General features: G+C 49.2%; 2 protein-coding genes across 2 annotated transcripts in view; both read right to left on the reverse strand.

The window, feature by feature from the left end:
* Positions 1-3,333: 3,333 nt before the first annotated feature.
* Positions 3,334-4,867, reverse strand: LOC123727385 (cyclic AMP-dependent transcription factor ATF-5-like). The gene has a single exon (XM_045696566.1). It carries the CDS (start codon positions 4,865-4,867, stop codon positions 4,220-4,222), a length of 648 nt encoding a protein of 215 aa, XP_045552522.1. The 3' UTR covers positions 3,334-4,219.
* Positions 4,868-4,959: 92 nt separating this feature from the next.
* Positions 4,960-20,222, reverse strand: part of LOC106572974 (caM kinase-like vesicle-associated protein) — a 124,951-nt gene continuing 109,688 nt past the window's right edge. Inside the window, exons 8-11 of the mRNA XM_045696564.1 lie at positions 19,947-20,083; positions 18,137-18,215; positions 17,616-17,703; positions 4,960-5,940 (exon numbers count right to left, since the gene is read on the reverse strand). Coding sequence (XP_045552520.1) covers positions 4,960-5,940; positions 17,616-17,703; positions 18,137-18,215; positions 19,947-20,083 — 1,285 coding nt within the window. The remainder of the gene's footprint in view (positions 5,941-17,615; positions 17,704-18,136; positions 18,216-19,946; positions 20,084-20,222) is intronic.

Below are 20,222 nucleotides of genomic sequence, written 5' to 3' on the forward strand. Positions count from 1 at the left end.
TCACTTTTAATCTCTCGTGGACAAACTACAGATGTTGGATCTTAATATGACCCATTTCGTCGAAAGGAGGAGTTATTCCTTATTAATCTGGAAAATGTTATCCCAAGCGGGGACTTCTGTATGCCAATAATTCAGATAAAAAAAACGGGTGCACCGTAAGGTGTAATGGGGGGGATAGTCTCCCCGGCGAAAGATACATGGCAAAGGAACATCCCAATGTAGACGCTGTATCGCGTTAGTGGAAACCAAGACTGTTCTCAGGGAAGGTCTGCCTGGTTTTGACTTAGCAGAAGTAACTTCTTGTATCAGGTTAGGGGAATTTACGTGGCAGGTTTTATGGTGACAGGTTAGGCTAATTAAAGTTAAGGTTAGGAAAAGGGTTAGAGTTGCATCTCCATCACATCGATATCGCCTTGCTTTTTTTGGTACACCAGAAGTACATTCATTTTCAATGGAAAGCTGCTTTTGCCTTGCAGCATTGCGTTGCAGAGGCAGTTGCACGTTGGATTTATCCAATGTTGTACGTGTAGACTTGACAGAACTAGTAATAACAGGTGAATGTTAAACGTTTGTTGTACACATATCCACAAAAAAAAAATGATGGATTACATAATGAAAAAAGTTTTGACGGCACTAATTATTATGCAGCATGGAATGCAATAACACTGTCGGTCTGATCGAGGCGTTTGCTAAAATGCAAAAATTGTCCTTGACGTGTCTCAATCTAGCTGCACCAGGCCTGTCCTGAAAACAGTCTTGGTTTCCACTAATGCAATGCTGCAATTCTGACGTCCTGCCTAGAAATTCTGCCCCATAACGCAGAACCCAAACCGGCTGTGCGTGCGCACCATCGTGCACCATCGCGCGTCATCGTGCATAGATGTATTTTGTCCCCCTACACCAAACGCCATCACGACACGCAGGTTAAAATATCAAAACAAACTCTTAACCAATTATATTAATTTGGGGACAGGTCGAAAAGCATTAAACCTTTATGGCAATTTAGCTAGCTATCTTGCACTTGCTAACTAATTTGTCCTATTTAGCTAGCTTGCTGTTGCTAACTAGTTTGTCCTGGGATATAAACATTGAGTTGTTATTTTACCTGAAATGCACAAGGTCCTCTACTCTGACAATTAATCCACACACAAAACGGTCAAACGAATTGTTTCAAGTCATCTCTCCTCCTTCTAGGCTTTTTCTTCTCTTGACTTTATATGGCGATTGGCAACTTTCATAAATTAGGTGCATTATCGCCACTGACCTCATTCGTCTTTCAGTCACCCACGTGGGTATAACCAATAAGGAGATGGCACGTGGGCACTTGCTTCTATAGACCAATGAGGAGATGGGAGAGGCAGGATTTGCAGCGCAATCTGCGCCACAAATAGAACTGACTTCTATTTTAGCCCTTGGCAATGCAGACGCTCGTTGGCGCGCATGAGCAGTGTGGGTGCAATAATTGAATAATATAGATTTCTAAATGTATTTTGCAGTCAGCCTGTTATAAGGCAGGATCCTTATTATCGCCATGTGATGTCTTGTTAAACCATCAATACGGCGCTAAATTCACTCGCACTTGCAACCATTTTTGGTCACCTCATTACAGCTCCCTAAAAGATGATGTCTGTGTCTGGACTAATTTCATAGGGAGGTTCCCACGACGACGAGCAGTTCTCATTTTGTTGAGTGTCAAAGACTCCAGGCAGAGGTTTATGGAGACGGGAGGGGTTAGGAGTCGAGGTCACCAGAACTCGGATGAAAGAAGGATGTGGAATATGAATCAGATGGCGGTGGAAGTAAGGAAGAATGGACCTCTGCCCAAAATAACGGGAAAATAAGCAAAGTTGGGATGGGAATGAAGACTCCTACTATGGAGAATACCTGGTTTCTGGCTAGAGTCCAGTTTCTGGGACAATTTGGGGCCTGAATTGCCAAATCTGTTGGATGTATCCAAGATAGTGGAGAGAGGTGTGGGTAGAGTGAAGTCGTTGTGGGTCATGAGGAGTGAGCTGATCTTGATTTCTTTGCATTTCCGCTGAACAGAGGAAGCGTCTGTTGGGTATCAGGTGAATTGATGACCATGCTGCATCATGCTTTAAGCTAAGGAGAAGAGCACCTGTCAAGGGAGAGCTGGAGTCTCAGAGAAAGTGGGTATCGAGGAGCTGAAGAGTATTCCTGGAGTGGAGCTTGTGTCTATTCTTGTGTTTTTTTTTTTAATGTGGAGTCCTTCCCTACCCGAGTGAAGCTGGGCTATGTATACTTTACTGTAAGAAATTGTATTTCCAGGTCGTTGCTAAATGGTGTAGAGTGTTTGGACATTTAGAGAGAGTCTGCAGGCGGAAGAATCCCAGATGGAGAAGTTGTGGAAAAGAAAGTCATGGTTATGAAGAAGCTGTGAAGTGTTGCAACCCTGGTGAAAAGCATGAAGCTACATCTTTGAAGGGAGAGTCTGCGGAAGATGGAGAAGTTGTGGAAAAGAAAGTCATGGTTATGAAGAAGCTGTGAAGTGTTGCAACCCTGGTGAAAAGCATGAAGCTACATCTTTGAACAAGGTCACCAAAATCAGGGCCGTCCAGAACATTTCATATGGTTGTCGAAAAGAGTGGAGGGATTGAAAGTCACTCTTGAGGACTCCATGTTGCTGTGAAGGTCTTCAATGCAGGCTATAGAGTTGGCTTCCATCCAGCAGGATTCAGGGATGTTACTTGTAAAGAAAGTGGACTGGAGGGAAAGTCCAGGAAGATGAACATTATTGTGGACGCGGAAGAGCGGTTCCTGGGACTAAAAGATTTCTCAGGGAAGGAGTTACATGAGGCGCTCTAACGCCCCGGAGCCTGGGAGCTATGGAAGTCTGAAGAAATTAGGGATATAGGTTTTGTTAAGTTATTTTTTGCAGTGTTATTAAGCTAATATAAAATAGCAGTTGTTGTTGATGTGTATGGCTGCATTCAGATATACATTTTGTACATTTGAATGTTGCAGAAGTAGGACCTAGTATTTGAGTGAGCGAGAGAGAACATTATTTTGATAGCAGGCCCTGATCCCAAAGACTAGACTGCCCACACATGGAGAGAAAGAGAACTACTCATTTTCAACCACTCACGAGTAAGGTTGCAAAATTTTGTGAACTTTCAATAAATTCTCTGGTTTTCCTGAAATCCTAGTTGGAGGATTTTGGATTTTCTGCTTATTTCCCCTTGATTCTGTGAATCCTCCAATTGGGATTTCTGGAAAATCAGGGAAATTATTGAAAGTTCCTGGAATTTTGCAATCCTACTCACAAGGCTCATTTGAATTTCCTGATGCGTCAGGATAATACTCTGTGACGAGAGATCAAGTTAAGATCCAACATCTTTACGTAAACAAATGGTACCGTAGATCTGTCATGATGATACAACGGGATGCATGAAATAATGAGTAGAATTCGTTCCTGTGCTTTGGACAAATCTTTTGCAGGTGTTAGTATCTTTCAAATTTTGTAAGAGGAAGGTACATATAGGGCCATAGACTTCCCCGTAAGAGGAGGGTACATATAGGGCCATAGACTTGCCAGTAAGAGGAGGGTACATATAGGGCCATAGACTTGTCCGTAAGAGAAGGGTACATATAGGGACATAGACTTGCCCGTAAGAGAAGGGTACATATAGGGACATAGACTTGCCCATAACTTGCAAAGAGAGAGAGTGGATCTCTTAACACTTGTGGACCCAGAATTACATAGAGCATCTGACCAATTACGCAAGACTGAGATTACTGAACTATGAGAAAGTGAATCAGGGGTGGGATCAATTCCATTTAAATCCAATCAATACAGGAGATTCATTTCAATTAAATGTAATTTCTGATCCTTCAATTTAATTGAACAATCCGTATGTCATGTTTCTGGTGTAGTGTGTCTAGTATGAACGCTCGTTCGATTGGATAACCCATCTGTTGCTCTGTTCCAATATCCACTGGCATACAACTTAGACATTCTAGAATCAACGAGGTGTTCTAGTGTTTAATATCCACTGGCATACAACTTAGACATTCTAGAATCAACGAGGTGTTCTAGTGTTCAATATCCACTGGCATACAACTTAGACATTCTAGAATCAACGAGGTGTTCTAGTGTTCAATATCCACTGGCATACAACTTAGACATTCTAGAATCAACGAGGTGTTCTAGTGGGGATATTGGAACGTCATAACAACCCCAAACCCCATCCTGCCCACCTCATAGGCCCTTCCCTGGCCTCAGGGATGGGGATTGGATTGCTCCCCTCTGTCTGTCTCTCTCCTTGTGCTCACCGATTGGCTGACCAGGGGAGCGGGTGGGCAAGGAAGGAGGCGGGTAAGATGGAGGGGGGATGGTGAGGTGGGGGAGGGAGGGAAGAGGTGGTCTGGGGGATGTGGGGAGGGGTGGGGGTGTAGCAGTGGAGGTGCGGGAGGAGGTGGAGGAGTGAGATGGTTGGTGTTGGGAGGAGCGGGAACGTGAGGAAGGGGAGGTGTGTGTGCTGCGTGGGGGTTCGGGAGGCGGGGGGCAGTCACTGATCTGTTCCAGGAGAGAGGGCATGTCCCCCTCGATCTTCTCCAGCACCGCCGCCATTTGCTTCTCAATCTGTTCGATCACGCTGTCCATCTGCCAATCAGCAGTACTACTACCATGACCTCTGACCCTGACCCCTCCGTGCCCCAGTCCCCCATACATCCCTCCTCCACCCCCGCTGCCGTACAGAGTGGAGCAGTAGGAACCCCCGTACCCCCCCAGCTCTACCTCCTGGCCGTATGCGGTGGTGTGTCGGCCTAGACTACGGGAGCTTCCCAGGGACCCTATGGAATAACTGTAACCCCCCTCGGACGGTTTGGGTTCCCCCCTGGACATGCTGAACTCTACACTGTGACTGTCTACCCTCTGGTCTCTACCGATGGGGCTCGCGTCACCTCTTGGCCCTATCCCAGTTCTTACTGTTGATCCTAGCCCTGTTCCAAGTACCCCTGACCCTGCTCCAAATGTACCTGCCCCTCCCCTCCCATCTCAAGCCCAGTTCCTCCCCCCATGGACACCACACCAAGCCCAGTTCCTCCCCCCATGGACACCACACCAAGCCCAGTTCCTCCCCCCACTCCCCCACCTCCAGCAGGCCTCTCAGCTACAGACTCAGGGAGCTGGGTCTGACACCAGCAACTGTCATCCTGCTTCTTCTCCTCTACCGGAGCCTGCACTGCCGGCTTCCTGTCAGCAGGAGCAGGTGGGGCTATGGCTGCAGCAGTAGTAGCAGTAGTAGTAGTAGTAGTAGTAGTAGTAGTAGCAGCAGCAGGGCCTGGGCCCATGTTGTGGAGTTGGGCGTCCATCTTGTGTCGTTGAGTCGTTGGAGTCTCAGGAGTGACATAGGTTGGTTGCTTCTTCTTGGCATTGCTAGGCAACGATGATGCTGCTGTGTCGTGGTCAGAGACAGTGACGGGTTCCTGGGGCTTGGTGAGGTCACGGGTTACGATGGGGGTAGGAGGTGTTTTGGTCTCTGTTGTTGTTTTGGTTTGACCCAATGCGGCGGCCATTTTGCCTGACGTCTTCTTCACGGCTGGCTTCTTTGGCTCGTCCCCCAGAGGTTTGGAGCTGGCATTTGATTGATTGGGAGGTTGGGAGAGCGGTTCGTTATCGGCGGAAGGAGAAATCCCTACAGAGGGACTCAAAGAGCTTCTCCCCCCTCCTCCCCTCTCCTCTCCCCACCTCCTCACCCCTACTCCCCCGTTCCTCTCCTCACGCTCCGGATTAGTTCCAACTGTCACCTCTGGTGTCACCCCTCCTCCCTCACTCTCCCCCACTCCCCGCTCACTCTGCCCTCCTCCCCCCTGGTCCTCACCCCTTCCTTCCCCGTGTCTTCCTGCCTCCACTTCAGCTGCAGCAGTCTCAGACGCACGAAGACGCTGCATGAAGGTGGTGACTCTGATCGCTTTCTGTGAGAGAGAGCGAGGGGGATTGAGAGGGGGGAGAGAGAGAGAGAGAGAGAGGGGGATTGAGAGGGGGGAGAGAGAGAGAGAGAGGGGGATTGAGAGGGGGAGAGAGAGAGAGAGAGAGGGGGATTGAGAGGGGGAAGAGAGAGAGAGAGAGAGGGATTGAGAGGGGGGAGAGAGAGAGAGAGAGAGAGGGGGATTGAGAGGGGAGAGAGAGAGAGAGAGAGAGGGGGGATTGAGAGGGGGAGAGAGAGAGAGAGAGAGGGGATTGAGAGGGGGAGAGAGAGAGAGAGAGAGAGGGGGATTGAGAGGGGGAGAGAGAGAGAGAGAGAGAGAGGGGGATTGAGAGGGGGAGAGAGAGAGAGAGAGAGAGAGGGGATTGAGAGGGGGGAGAGAGAGAGAGAGAGAGAGGGGGATTGAGAGGGGGAGAGAGAGAGAGAGAGAGAGGGGGATTGAGAGGGGGAGAGAGAGAGAGAGAGAGAGAGGGGATTGAGAGGGGGAGAGAGAGAGAGAGAGAGAGAGGGGGATTGAGAGGGGGGAGAGAGAGAGAGAGAGAGAGGGGGATTGAGAGGGGGAGAAAGAGAGAGAGAGGGGATTGAGAGGGGGAGAGAGAGAGAGAGAGAGAGGGGGATTGAGAGGGGGGAGAGAGAGAGAGAGAGAGAGGGGGGATTGAGAGGGGGAGAGAGAGAGAGAGAGAGAGAGGGGGGATTGAGAGGGGGAGAGAGAGAGAGAGAGAGAGGGGGATTGAGAGGGGGGAGAGAGAGAGAGAGAGAGAGGGGGATTGAGAGGGGGAGAGAGAGAGAGAGAGAGAGAGGGGGAGTAGAGAGGGGGAGAGAGAGAGAGAGAGAGAGGGGGGATTGAGAGGGGGAGAGAGAGAGAGAGAGAGGGGGATTGAGAGGGGGAGAGAGAGAGAGAGAGAGAGGGGGATTGAGAGGGGGGAGAGAGAGAGAGAGAGAGAGGGGGGATTGAGAGGGGGGAGAGAGAGAGAGAGAGAGAGAGGGGGATTGAGAGGGGGAGAGAGAGAGAGAGAGAGAGAGGGGGATTGAGAGGGGGAGAGAGAGAGAGAGAGAGAGAGGGGGATTGAGAGGGGGAGAGAGAGAGAGAGAGAGAGAGGGGGATTGAGAGGGGGGAGAGAGAGAGAGAGAGAGAGGGGGATTGAGAGGGGGGAGAGAGTGAGGGGGGAGAGAGAGCGGGAGAGAGAGAGAGCGGGGAACATTGGTAGGAGGGAGGGTGACCGGGGGGGAGAAAGATGTAATCAGACAATACATCCCAGAACTGGACTGTACATTTTACAAATTTTTGGGGGGGGAGAAAAACATTAGTCTTATTGGGATAAACTGTGTGTCTAAGACCAAATACTGATCAGTGAAACACTGATATCACCGAAGTAAAGCAGTTATCAACACTGCAGACACAGAGTCACCTTTCTCTAACTTTTAGACCTGTGGGATTGGGATTCTGTGTGTGTGTGTGTGATTTCTTCCTCAAGCACCACATGTATGGGTCAATGAACCAGGAGCCACTGTAGAGGAATGAGACGGGGCCGCATCTCAATAGTCAAATGTGGTTTCCTTCTTTTCCTCAGCTCCTTTCCTTGTCTAGTCGACAGATTTTTCACTTTGTTGCTCTAACCGCTAGGCTACCTACCGTTTCTACCGTTCTCCTTTCCTTCGTCTGACCCGTAGAGATCCGCAAGGCTGTAACTACAGTCGTGGCCAAAAGTTTTGAGAATGACACAAATATTAATTTTCAGTCTGCTGCCTCAGTTTGTATGATGGAAATTTGCATATACTCCAGAATGTTATGAAGAGTGATCAGATGAATTGCAATTAATTGCAAAGTCCCTCTTTGCCATGCAAATGAGTGTTGACGAGGACAAGCCTGGAGATCACTCTGTCATGCTGATTGAGTTCGAATAACAGACTGGAAGCTTCAAAAGGAGGGTGGTACTTGGAATCATTGTTCTTCCTCTGTCAACCATGGTTACCTGCAAGGAAACACGTGCCGTCATCATTGCTTTGCACAAAAAAGGCTTCACAGGCAAGGATATTGCTGCCAGTAAGATTGCACCTAAATCAACCATTTATCGGATCATCAAGAAATTCAAGGAGAGCGGTTCAATTGTTGTGAAGAAGGCTTCAGGGCGCCCAAGAAAGTCCAGCAAACGCCAGGACTGTCTCCTAAAGTTGATTCAGCTGTGGGATCGGGGCACCACCAGTACAGAGCTTGCTCAGGAATGGCAGCAGGCAGGTGTGAGTGCATCTGCACGCACAGTGAGGCGAAGACTTTTGGAGGATGGCCTGGTGTCAAGAAGGGCAGCAAAGAAGCCACTTCTCTCCAGGAAAAACATCAGGGACAGACTGATATTCTGCAAAAGGTACAGGGATTGGACTGCTGAGGACTGGGGTAAAGTCAGTTTCTCTGATGAATCCCCTTTCCGATTGTTTGGGGCATCCGGAAAAAAGCTTGTCCGGAGAAGACAAGGTGAGCGCTACCATCAGTCCTGTGTCATGCCAACAGTAAAGCATCCTGAGACCATTCATGTGTGGGGTTGCTTCTCAGCCAAGGGAGTGGGCTCACTCACAATTTTGCCTAAGAACACAGCCATGAATAAAGAATGGTACCAACACATCCTCCGAGAGCAACTTCTCCCAACCATCCAGGAACAGTTTGGTGACGAACAATGCCTTTTCCAGCATGATGGAGCACCTTACCATAAGGCAAAAGTGATAACTAAGTTTCTCGGGGAAGAAAACATCAATATTTTGGGTCCATAGCCAGGAAACCCCCCAGACCTTAATCCCATTGAGAACTTGTGGTCAATCCTCAAGAGGTGGGTGGACAAACAAAAACACACAAATTCTGACAAACTCCAAGCATTGATTATGCAAGAATAGGCTACCATCAGTCAGGATGTGGCCCAGAAGTTAATTGACAGCATGCCAGGGCGGATTGCAGAGGTCTTGAAAAAGAAGGGTCAACACTGCAAATATTGACTCTTTGCATCAACTTCATGTAATTGCCAATAAAAGCCTTTGACACTTATGAAATGCTTGTAATTATACTTCAGTATTCCATAGTAACATCTGACAAAAATATCTAAAGACACTGAAGCAGCAAACTTTGTGGAAATTAATATTTGTGTCATTCTCAAAACTTTTGGCCACGACTGTACACTATATATATACACAAAAGTATGTGGACACCCCTTAAAATTTGTGGATTCCGCTATTTTAACCACACCGTTTCTGACAGGTGTATAAAATCGAGCACACAGCCATGCAATCTCCACAGACAAACATTGGCAGTAGAATGGCCTTACTGAAGAGCTCAGTGACTTTCAATGTGGCACCATCATAGGATGCCACCTTTCAAACAAGTCAGTTCCTCAAATTTCTGCCCTGCTAGATCTGCCCCGGTCAACTGTAAGTGCTGTTATTGTGAAGTGGAAACGTCTAGGAGCAACAACGGCTCAACCGTGAAGTGGTAGGCCATACAAGCTCACAGAATGGGACCACCGAGTGCTGAAGCGCGTAGCGTGTGAAAATCATCTGTCCTCGGTTACAAAGCTCACTACCGAGTTCCAAACTGCCTCTGGAAGCAACATCAGCACAAGAACTGTTCATCGGGAGCTTTATGAAATGGGTTTCCATGGCCGAGCAGCCGCACACAAGCCTAACATCACCATGTGCAAGCATCGGCTGGAAAGCTCGCCGCCATTGGACTCTGGAGCAGTGTAAATGCGTTCTTTGGAGTGATGAACGACGCTTCACCATCTGGCAGTCTGATGGACGAATCTGGGTTTGGCAGATGCCAGCGGAACGCTACCTGTCCGAATGCATAGTGCCAACTGTAAAGTTTGGTGGAGGAGGAATAATGGTCTAGGGCTGTTTTTGATGGTTCGGGCTAGGCCCCTTAGTTCCAGTGAAGGGAAATCTTAACACTACAGCATAGAATGACATTCTAGACGATTCTATGCTTGCAACTTTGTGGCAAGCATAGAAAGGGGAAGGCCCTTTCCTGTTTCAGCATGACAATGCCCCCGTGCACAAAGCGAGGTCCATACAGAAAAGGTTGTTTAGATCTGTATGGTAGAACTTGACTGGCCTGCACAGAGCCCTGACCTCAACCCCATCGAACACCTTTGAGATGAATTGGAACGCCAACTGAGAGCCAGGACTAATCACCCAACATCAGTGCCCAACCTCACTAATGCTCTTGTGGCTGAATGGAAGAAAGTCCCCCGCAGCAATGTTCCAACATCTAGTGGAAAGCCTTCCCAGAAGAGTGGAGGCTGTTACAGCAGCAAAGGGGGGGACCAACTCCATATTAATGCAGATGATTTTGGAATGTGATGAGCAGGTGTCCATATACTTTTGTAGTGTACAGTTGAAGTCGGAAGTTTACATACACTTAGGTTGGAGTCATTAAAACTCGTTTTTCAACCACTCCACAAATTTCTTGTCAACAAACTATAGTTTTGGCAAGTCGGTTAGAGCATCTACTTTGTGCTTGACACAAGTCATTTTTCCAACAATTGTTTAAAGACAGATTATTTCAGTTATAATTCACTGTATCACAATTCCTGTGGGTCAGAAGTTTACATACACTAAGTTGACTGTGCCTTTAAACAGCTTGGAAAATTCCAGAAAATGATGTCATGGCTTTCGAAGCTTCTGATAGGCTAATTGACATCATTTGAGTCAATTGGAGGTGTACCTGTGGATGTATTTCAAGGCCTACCTTCAAACTCAGTGCCTCTTTGCTTGACATCATGGGAAAATCAAAAGAAATCAGCCAAGACCTCAGAAAAAGAATTGTAGACCTCCACAAGTCTGGTTCATCCTTGGGAGCAATTTCCAAATGCCTGAAGGTACCACGTTCATCTGTACAAACAATAGTACGCAAGTATAAACACCATGAGACTACGCAGCCGTCATACCGCTCAGGAAGGAGACGCATTCTGTCTCCTAGAGATGAACGCACTTTGGTGCGAAAAGAGCAAATCAATCCCAGAACAACAGCAAAGGACCTTGTGAAGATGCTGGAGGAAATGGGTTCAAAAGTATCTATATCCACAGTAAAACGAGTCCTATATCAACATAACCTGAAAGGCCGCTCAGCAAGGAAGAAGCCACTGCTCCAAACCCGCCATAAAAAAGCCAGACTACGGTCTGCAACTGAGAGAGAGAGAGAGACCCCTAAACTTGGGTTTGAGACCTGAGAAAATCTATACTAAAACTCAAACCGTGGCCCTACCCTCTAAGTAAATCCCCTTCATTGTCTCCAGCCGTTCATCTAATCTGTGTTCCCTAGATCAGTGCAGATGGAGGAAAGGATTCAAGGAAAGGATTCAAGGAAAGGAAGTCACTTGAGATGCCCCCGAAGAAGAGGAGCAGGGCAGAGCAGATGGAACTCTTCTGGGATTGGCTGAGTGACGGTGGGCTGGATCAGAGTGGGATGGGCTTAGGGAAGAGAGACTTCATCTCACCAATCAGACATTATCAACACATTTCCTCTCTGTGTCCCCCCCCCTCTCTCTCTCTCTCTCTCTCTCTCTCTCTCTCTCTCTCTCTCTCTCTCTGTGTTCCCCTCTCTCTCTCTCTCTCTGTGTTCCCCCTCTCTCTCTCTCTCTCTCGCTCTCTCTCTCTCTCTCTCTCTCTCTCTGTGTTCCCCTCTCTCTCTCTCTGTGTTCCCCCCTCTCTCTCTCTCTCTCTCTCTCTCTCTCTGTGTTCCCCTCTCTCTCTCTCTCTCTCTCTCTCTCTCGCTCTCTCTCTCTCTCTCTCTGTGTTCCCCTCTCTCTCTCTCTCTCTCTCTCTGTGTTCCCCTTCTCTCTCTCTCTCTCTCTCTCTCTCTCTCGCTCTCTCTCTCTCTCTCTCTCTCTCTGTGTTCCCCTCTCTCTCTCTCTCTGTGTTCCCCCTCTCTCTCTCTCTCTCTCTCTCTCTCTCTCTCGCTCTCTCTCTCTCTCTCTCTGTGTTCCCCTCTCTCTCTCTCTCTCTCTGTGTTCCCCTCTCTCTCTCTCTCTCTCTCTCTGTGTTCCCCCTCTCTCTCTCTCTCTCTCTCGCTCTCTCTCTCTCTCTCTCTCTCTGTGTTCCCCTCTCTCTCTCTCTCTCTCTGTGTTCCCCCTCTCTCTCTCTCTCTCTCTCTGTGTTCCCCCTTCTCTCTCTCTCTCTCTCTCTCTCTCTCTCTCTCTCTCTCTCTCTCTCTCTCTCTGTGTTCCCCTCTCTCTCTCTCTCTCTCTCTGTGTTCCCCCCTCTCTCTCTCTCTCTCTCTCTCTCTCTCTCTCGCTCTCTCTCTCTCTCTGTGTTCCCCTCTCTCTCTCTCTCTCTGTGTTCCCCCTCTCTCTCTCTCTCTCTCTCTCTCTCTCTCTCGCTCTCTCTCTCTCTGTGTTCCCCTCTCTCTCTCTCTCTCTCTCTGTGTTCCCCCCTCTCTCTCTCTCTCTCTCTCGCTCTCTCTCTCTCTCTCTCTCTCTCTCTGTGTTCCCCTCTCTCTCTCTCTGTGTTCCTCTCTCTCTCTCTCTCTCTCTCTCTCTCTCTCTGTGTTCCTCTCTCTCATGGTAACATAAACAATCTGATGGTGTTCATCTGAATATCCTTTGAGACTCCTAGGCATGCACCCTAATCCCTATATAGGGCACTACTATAGACCAGAGCCCTATTCCCTATATAGTGGTACTACTATAGACCAGAGCCCTATTCCCTATATAGGGCACTACTATAGACCAGATCCCTATTCCCTATATAGGGCACTACTATAGACCAGAGCCCTATTCCCTATATAGGGCACTACTATAGACCAGAGCCCTATTCCCTATATAGGGCACTACTATAGACCAGAGCCCTATTCCCTATATAGGGCACTACTATAGACCAGATCCCTATTCCCTATATAGTGCACTACTTTAGACCAGAGCCCTATTCCCTATATAGTGCACTACTTTAGACCAGAGCCCTATTCCCTATATAGTGCACTACTTTAGACCAGAGCCCTATTCCCTATATAGTGCACTACTTTAGACCAGAGCCCTATTCCCTATATAGTGCACTACTTTAGACCAGAGCCCTATTCCCTATATAGTGCACTACTTTAGACCAGAGCCCTATTCCCTATATAGTGCACTACTTTTGTCTAGGGGCCTATAGTGCTCTAGTCAAAAGCAGTGCAAGCGAATAGGGCAGCATTTGGGACACAATCCCTACCGTGTTCAGACAGGTGATTCTAAACACCGATATCTCTTTTACAATAATGACACGATTATCCGTGAGATTAGCAGGCCGTCAGAAATGAGTGAAGGTTGATTTGGTGTGTGTGTGTGTGTGTGTGTGTGTGTGTGTGACTCTCGGTCTCTCCACATACATAGAGAACTTTCTACCTTCAGGTCCTGGGAACCCACATGCAGGGGAGACAAAAGGGTTATTAAGGGGGTTATTAAGGGGGTTATTAAGGGGGTTATTAAGGGGGTTAATCATGCTGCTTCTATAGTACATCCTCCTGGATATCCTTCATCATAACCGCCATCATCATCATCATCCTTACAAACAACCAAAGGAGGCTGGTGAGTGGTAATCTGGGAGGACAGGATCATTGTAAAGTGTAATCTGGGAGGACAGGCTCATTGTAAGGTGTAATCTGGGAGGACAGGCTCATTGTAAAGTGTAATCTGGGAGGACAGGCTCATTGTAACGTGTAATCTGGGAGGACAGGCTCATTGTAACGTGTAATCTGGGAGGACAGGCTCATTGTAACGTGTAATCTGGGAGGACAGGCTCATTGTAATGTGTAATCTGGGAGGACAGGCTCATTGTAACGTGTAATCTGGGAGGACAGGCTCATTGTAACGTGTAATCTGGGAGGACAGGCTCATTGTAAAGTGTAATCTGGGAGGACAGGCTCATTGTAACGTGTAATCTGGGAGGACAGGCTCATTGTAACGTGTAATCTGGGAGGACAGGATCATTGTAAAGTGTAATCTGGGAGGACAGGATCATTGTAAAGTGTAATCTGGGAGGACAGGCTCATTGTAACGTGTAATCTGGGAGGACAGGCTCATTGTAACGTGTAATCTGGGAGGACAGGCTCATTGTAACGTGTAATCTGGGAGGACAGGCTCATTGTAACGTGTAATCTGGGAGGACAGGCTCATTGTAACGTGTAATCTGGGAGGACAGGCTCATTGTAACGTGTAATCTGGGAGGACAGGCTCATCGTGTTTGATCGTGTTTGACATGAGCATGTCCTCCTAAATGTTTGCCCACTAGCCTTCTCTGGAAACAACAATTGAATAATCTGCATAATCATCATCATCATCATCATCAATTTAATCCAGCTAAATCAATTCAAATATTTATGAGCAATAGTACCAGCTAGAGGACTGGAGGAGCCCAGGCCTGAACTAGATGGATATAAACTGGAACAGCTAGAGGACTGGAGGAGCCCAGGCCTGAACTAGATGGATATAAACTGGAACAGCAGAGGACTGGAGGAGCCCAGGCCTGAACTAGATGGATATAAACTGGACCAGCTAGAGGACTGGAGGAGCCCAGGCCTGAACTAGATGGATATAAACTGGAACAGCTAGAGGACTGGAGGAGCCCAGGCCTGAACTAGATGGATATAAACTGGACCAGCTAGAGGACTGGAGGAGCCCAGGCCTGAACTAGATGGATATAAACTGGAACAGCAGAGGACTGGAGGAGCCCAGGCCTGAACTAGATGGATATAAACTGGAACAGCTAGAGGACTGGAGGAGCCCAGGCCTGAACTAGATGGATATAAACTGGAACAGCAGAGGACTGGAGGAGCCCAGGCCTGAACTAGATGGATATAAACTGGAACAGCTAGAGGACTGGAGGAGCCCAGGCCTGAACTAGATGGATATAAACTGGAACAGCTAGAGGACTGGAGGAGCCCAGGCCTGAACTAGATGGATATAAACTGGAACAGCTAGAGGACTGGAGGAGCCCAGGCCTGAACTAGATGGATATAAACTGGAACAGCTAGAGGACTGGAGGAGCCCAGGCCTGAACTAGATGGATATAAACTGGAACAGCTAGAGGACTGGAGGAGCCCAGGCCTGAACTAGATGGATATAAACTGGAACAGCAGAGGACTGGAGGAGCCCAGGCCTGAACTAGATGGATATAAACTGGAACAGCAGAGGACTGGAGGAGCCCAGGCCTGAACTAGATGGATATAAACTGGAACAGCTAGAGGACTGGAGGAGCCCAGGCCTGAACTAGATGGATATAAACTGGAACAGCAGAGGACTGGAGGAGCCCAGGCCTGAACTAGATGGATATAAACTGGAACAGCTAGAGGACTGGAGGAGCCCAGGCCTGAACTAGATGGATATAAACTGGAACAGCAGAGGACTGGAGGAGCCCAGGCCTGAACTAGATGGATATAAACTGGAACAGCTAGAGGACTGGAGGAGCCCAGGCCTGAACTAGATGGATATAAACTGGAACAGCAGAGGACTGGAGTAGCCCAGGCCTGAACTAGATGGATATAAACTGGAACAGCAGAGGACTGGAGGAGCCCAGGCCTGAACTAGATGGATATAAACTGGAACAGCAGAGGACTGGAGGAGCCCAGGCCTGAACTAGATGGATATAAACTGGAACAGCTAGAGGACTGGAGGAGCCCAGGCCTGAACTAGATGGATATAAACTGGAACAGCAGAGGACTGGAGGAGCCCAGGCCTGAACTAGATGGATATAAACTGGAACAGCTAGAGGACTGGAGGAGCCCAGGCCTGAACTAGATGGATATAAACTGGAACAGCTAGAGGACTGGAGGAGCCCAGGCCTGAACTAGATGGATATAAACTGGAACAGCAGAGGACTGGAGTAGCCCAGGCCTGAACTAGATGGATATAAACTGGAACAGCTAGAGGACTGGAGGAGCCCAGGCCTGAACTAGATGGATATAAACTGGAACAGCAGAGGACTGGAGGAGCCCAGGCCTGAACTAGATGGATATAAACTGGAACAGCAGAGGACTGGAGGAGCCCAGGCCTGAACTAGATGGATATAAACTGGAACAGCTAGAGGACTGGAGGAGCCCAGGCCTGAACTAGATGGATATAAACTGGAACAGCTAGAGGACTGGAGGAGCCCAGGCCTGAACTAAAGGGATTAAAACTGGACCAGCTAGAGGACTGGAGGAGCCCAGGCCTGAACTAAAGGGATTAAAACTGGACCAGCTAGAGGACTGGAGGAGCCCAGGCCTGAACTAGATGGATATAAACTGGAACAGCTAGAGGACTGGAGGAGCCCAGGCCTGAACTAGATGGATATAAACTGGAACAGCAGAGGACTGGAGGAGCCCAGGCCTGAACTAGATGGATATAAACTGGAACAGCAGAGGACTGGAGGAGCCCAGGCCTGAACTAGATGGATATAAACTGGAACAGCTAGAGGACTGGAGGAGCCCAGGCCTGAACTAGATGGATATAAACTGGAACAGCTAGAGGACTGGAGGAGCCCAGGCCTGAACTAGATGGATATAAACTGGAACAGCTAGAGGACTGGAGGAGCCCAGGCCTGAACTAGATGGATATAAACTGGAACAGCAGAGGACTGGAGGAGCCCAGGCCTGAACTAGATGGATATAAACTGGAACAGCAGAGGACTGGAGTAGCCCAGGCCTGAACTAGATGGATATAAACTGGAACAGCTAGAGGACTGGAGGAGCCCAGGCCTGAACTAGATGGATATAAACTGGAACAGCTAGAGGACTGGAGGAGCCCAGGCCTGAACTAAAGGGATTAAAACTGGACCAGCTAGAGGACTGGAGGAGCCCAGGCCTGAACTAGATGGATATAAACTGGAACAGCTAGAGGACTGGAGGAGCCCAGGCCTGAACTAGATGGATATAAACTGGAACAGCAGAGGACTGGAGGAGCCCAGGCCTGAACTAGATGGATATAAACTGGAACAGCAGAGGACTGGAGGAGCCCAGGCCTGAACTAGATGGATATAAACTGGAACAGCTAGAGGACTGGAGGAGCCCAGGCCTGAACTAGATGGATATAAACTGGAACAGCTAGAGGACTGGAGGAGCCCAGGCCTGAACTAAAGGGATTAAAACTGGACCAGCTAGAGGACTGGAGGAGCCCAGGCCTGAACTAAAGGGATTAAAACTGGACCAGCTAGAGGACTGGAGGAGCCCAGGCCTGAACTAGATGGATATAAACTGGAACAGCTAGAGGACTGGAGGAGCCCAGGCCTGAACTAGATGGATATAAACTGGAACAGCAGAGGACTGGAGGAGCCCAGGCCTGAACTAGATGGATATAAACTGGACCAGCTAGAGGACTGGAGGAGCCCAGGCCTGAACTAGATGGATATAAACTGGACCAGCTAGAGGACTGGAGGAGCCCAGGCCTGAACTAGATGGATATAAACTGGACCAGCTAGAGGACTGGAGGAGCCCAGGCCTGAACTAAAGGGATTAAAACTGAGAACATACATTAGGACTAATGCTGCATTCAAGACCACTGGGAACTCTGGGGAAAAAACTAGTTCCGACTTGGAAAAACCTTTCTGAACGATCATCCTAGAGCGCCGACCTTTCAACCTGAAGATCACTGACGTCATGATTCGACCTTGTTTCTTAGAGATCCCAGTTGTCTTGAAAGCACCAATAGAGATTAAACATAAGAGGAGGATTCTTACCCTCCACTTGGATTTAGCAAAGTTCTTCTCAAACTGGGCACACACTCCATCCTTCAGGTTCTTCTCCGAGGCCCCGTTACCAGCAATCCTGACGGACAGAACAATAAACATGTTAATGACAACATTCATTGAGTTAGACTGCTTCCCACATACAGGCTCTTATGTTTTCATGATGAGGCTCTGTTTACTAAATAGTGTGTGTTAGTGTGTGTGTGTCTCTGTTAGTGTGTGTCTGTGTGGTGTGTGGTGTGTGGTGTGTGTGTGTGTTAGTGTGTGTGTGTTAGTGTGTGTGTGTGTGTGTGTGTGTTAGTGTGTGTTAGTGTGTGTGTGTGTCTGTTAGTGTGTGTGTGTGTGTGTGTGTGTGTGTGTGTTAGTGTGTGTTAGTGTGTGTGTGTGTCTGTTAGTGTGTGTGGTGTGTGTGTGTGTGTGTGTGTGTGTGTGTGTGTGTGTGTGTGTGTGTGTGTGTTGTGTGTGTGTGTGTGTGTGTGTGTGTGTGTGTGTGTGTGTGTGTGTGTACTCACCACTTGTGTAACAGAGCATCTGCAGCTGTGATTCTCAGCATCTGGTCCACCTCCATCAGCCTACACACTAACTCCTTAGCTGAGAGGGAGAGAGAGGGGGCAGGAGGGAGAGGGGGAGGAGGGAGAGAGAGAGGGGGTAGGAGGGGAGAGGGGGAGGAGGGAGAGAGGGGGCAGGGGGGAGAGAGAGGGCAGGGGGAGAGAGGGGGCAGGAGGGAGAGAGGAGGCAGGAGGGAGAGAGGGGGCAGGAGGGAGAGAGGGGGCAGGAGGGAGAGGGGGGGCAGGGGGAGAGAGGGGGCAAGAGGGAGAGAGGGGGCAGGAGGGAGAGAGGGGGCAAGAGGGAGAGAGGGGCAGGAGAGAGAGAGGGGGCAAGAGAGCAGAAAGGAGAGAGGGGGCAGTAGAGTGGGAGAGAGAGAGGGGGCAGTAGAGTGGGAGGAGAGAGAGAGGATGTGCAGTACAGTAAGTCATTATGTACCTGCACTACATTACCCCCTCTAGTGGACTTGCACTACATTACCCCCTCTAGTGGACCTGCACTACATTACCCCCTCTAGTGGACCTGCACTACATTACCCCCTCTAGTGGACCTGCACTACATTACCCCCTCTAGTGGACCTGCACTACATTACCCCCTCTAGTGGACCTGCACTACATTACCCCCTCTAGTGGACCTGCACTACATTACCCCCTCTAGTGGACCTGCACTACATTACCCCCTCCAGTGGACCTGCACTACATTACCCCCTCTAGTGGACCTGCACTACATTATCCCCTCTAGTGGACCTGCACTACATTACCCCCTCTAAGGGACCTGCACTACATTACCCCCTCTAGTGGACCTGCACTACATTACCCCCTCTAGTGGACCTGCACTACATTACCCCCTCTAGTGGACCTGCACTACATTACCCCCTCTAGTGGACCTGCACTACATTACCCCCTCTAGTGGACCTGCACTACATTACCCCCCTCTAGTGGACCTGCACTACATTACCCCCTCTAGTGGACCTGCACTACATTATCCCCTCTAGTGGACCTGCACTACATTACCCCCTCTAAGGGACCTGCACTACATTACCCCCTCTAGTGGACCTGCACTACATTACCCCCTCTAGTGGACCTGCACTACATTACCCCCTCTAGTGGACCTGCACTACATTACCCCTCTAGTGGACCTGCACTACATTACCCCCTCTAGTGGACCTGCACTACATTACCCCCTCTAGTGGACCTGCACTACATTACCCCCTCTAGTGGTTGTCTCTACATTTAACATTTTGGTAATTTATCACAGGGGTTTCCAACCCTGGTTCTCCAGTACCGGAGTTAAGCTGTTGGGGGACTGGAGGACCAGGGTTGGGCTGTTGGGGAGGTACTGGGGACTGGAGGACCAGGGTTGGGCTGTTGGGGGGGGTACTGGGGACTGGAGGACCAGGGTTGGGCTGTTGGGGGGTACTGGAGGACCGGGGTTGGGCTGTTGGGGAGGTACTGGAGGACCGAAGTTGGGCTGTTGGGGGTACTGGAGGACCGGAGTTGGGCTGTTGGGGGTACTGGAGGACCGGAGTTGGGGAAACACTGATTTAGCAGACATTCGTCTCATCCAGAGCGACTAATCGCGGAACTAAGGTAGGCAAGACAACCACATATCACAGTCAGTTCTGGCAGGTAAAAACGTTCGTCAATAAAACAGCTATCAGGGACATCAGTGTTAGGTATCAGGTGCCATCAGGTGCCATCAGGTGCCATCAGGTGCCATCAGGTGCCATCAGGTGCCACAGTAAGAAGCAGTTTTTCTTTCTTCAGAGTTGTGTACCTGGAACAGAGATGTCGTCCCAGTAAGGAGCGTCAAACTCAAACTCCCCGGCTACGATACGACAGAAGATGATCCGGTTGTGAAGGTCTGTGTTCTCTTCTTCTGTCTCGTCGTAGAACGGAGGATTCCCCGACAGACTGAGAGAGGGAGGGGGAGGGGAGAGGGAGGGGTGGAGAGGGAGGGGTGGAGGGGTGGAGAGGGAGAGAGGGAGGGGTGGAGAGTGGAGGGGTGGAGAGGGAGGGATGGAGAGGGAAGGGGGAGAGAGGGAGGGGTGGA

The sequence above is a fragment of the Salmo salar genome, chromosome ssa15, assembly GCF_905237065.1.
Source record: "Salmo salar chromosome ssa15, Ssal_v3.1, whole genome shotgun sequence".
Taxonomy (NCBI): domain Eukaryota; kingdom Metazoa; phylum Chordata; class Actinopteri; order Salmoniformes; family Salmonidae; genus Salmo; species Salmo salar.

Coding starts and splice junctions, on each gene's coding strand:
- LOC123727385 (XM_045696566.1), bottom strand. CDS start 4,867: ATGTCCAGGGGGGAACCCAAACCGTCCGAGGGGGGTTACAGTTATTCC.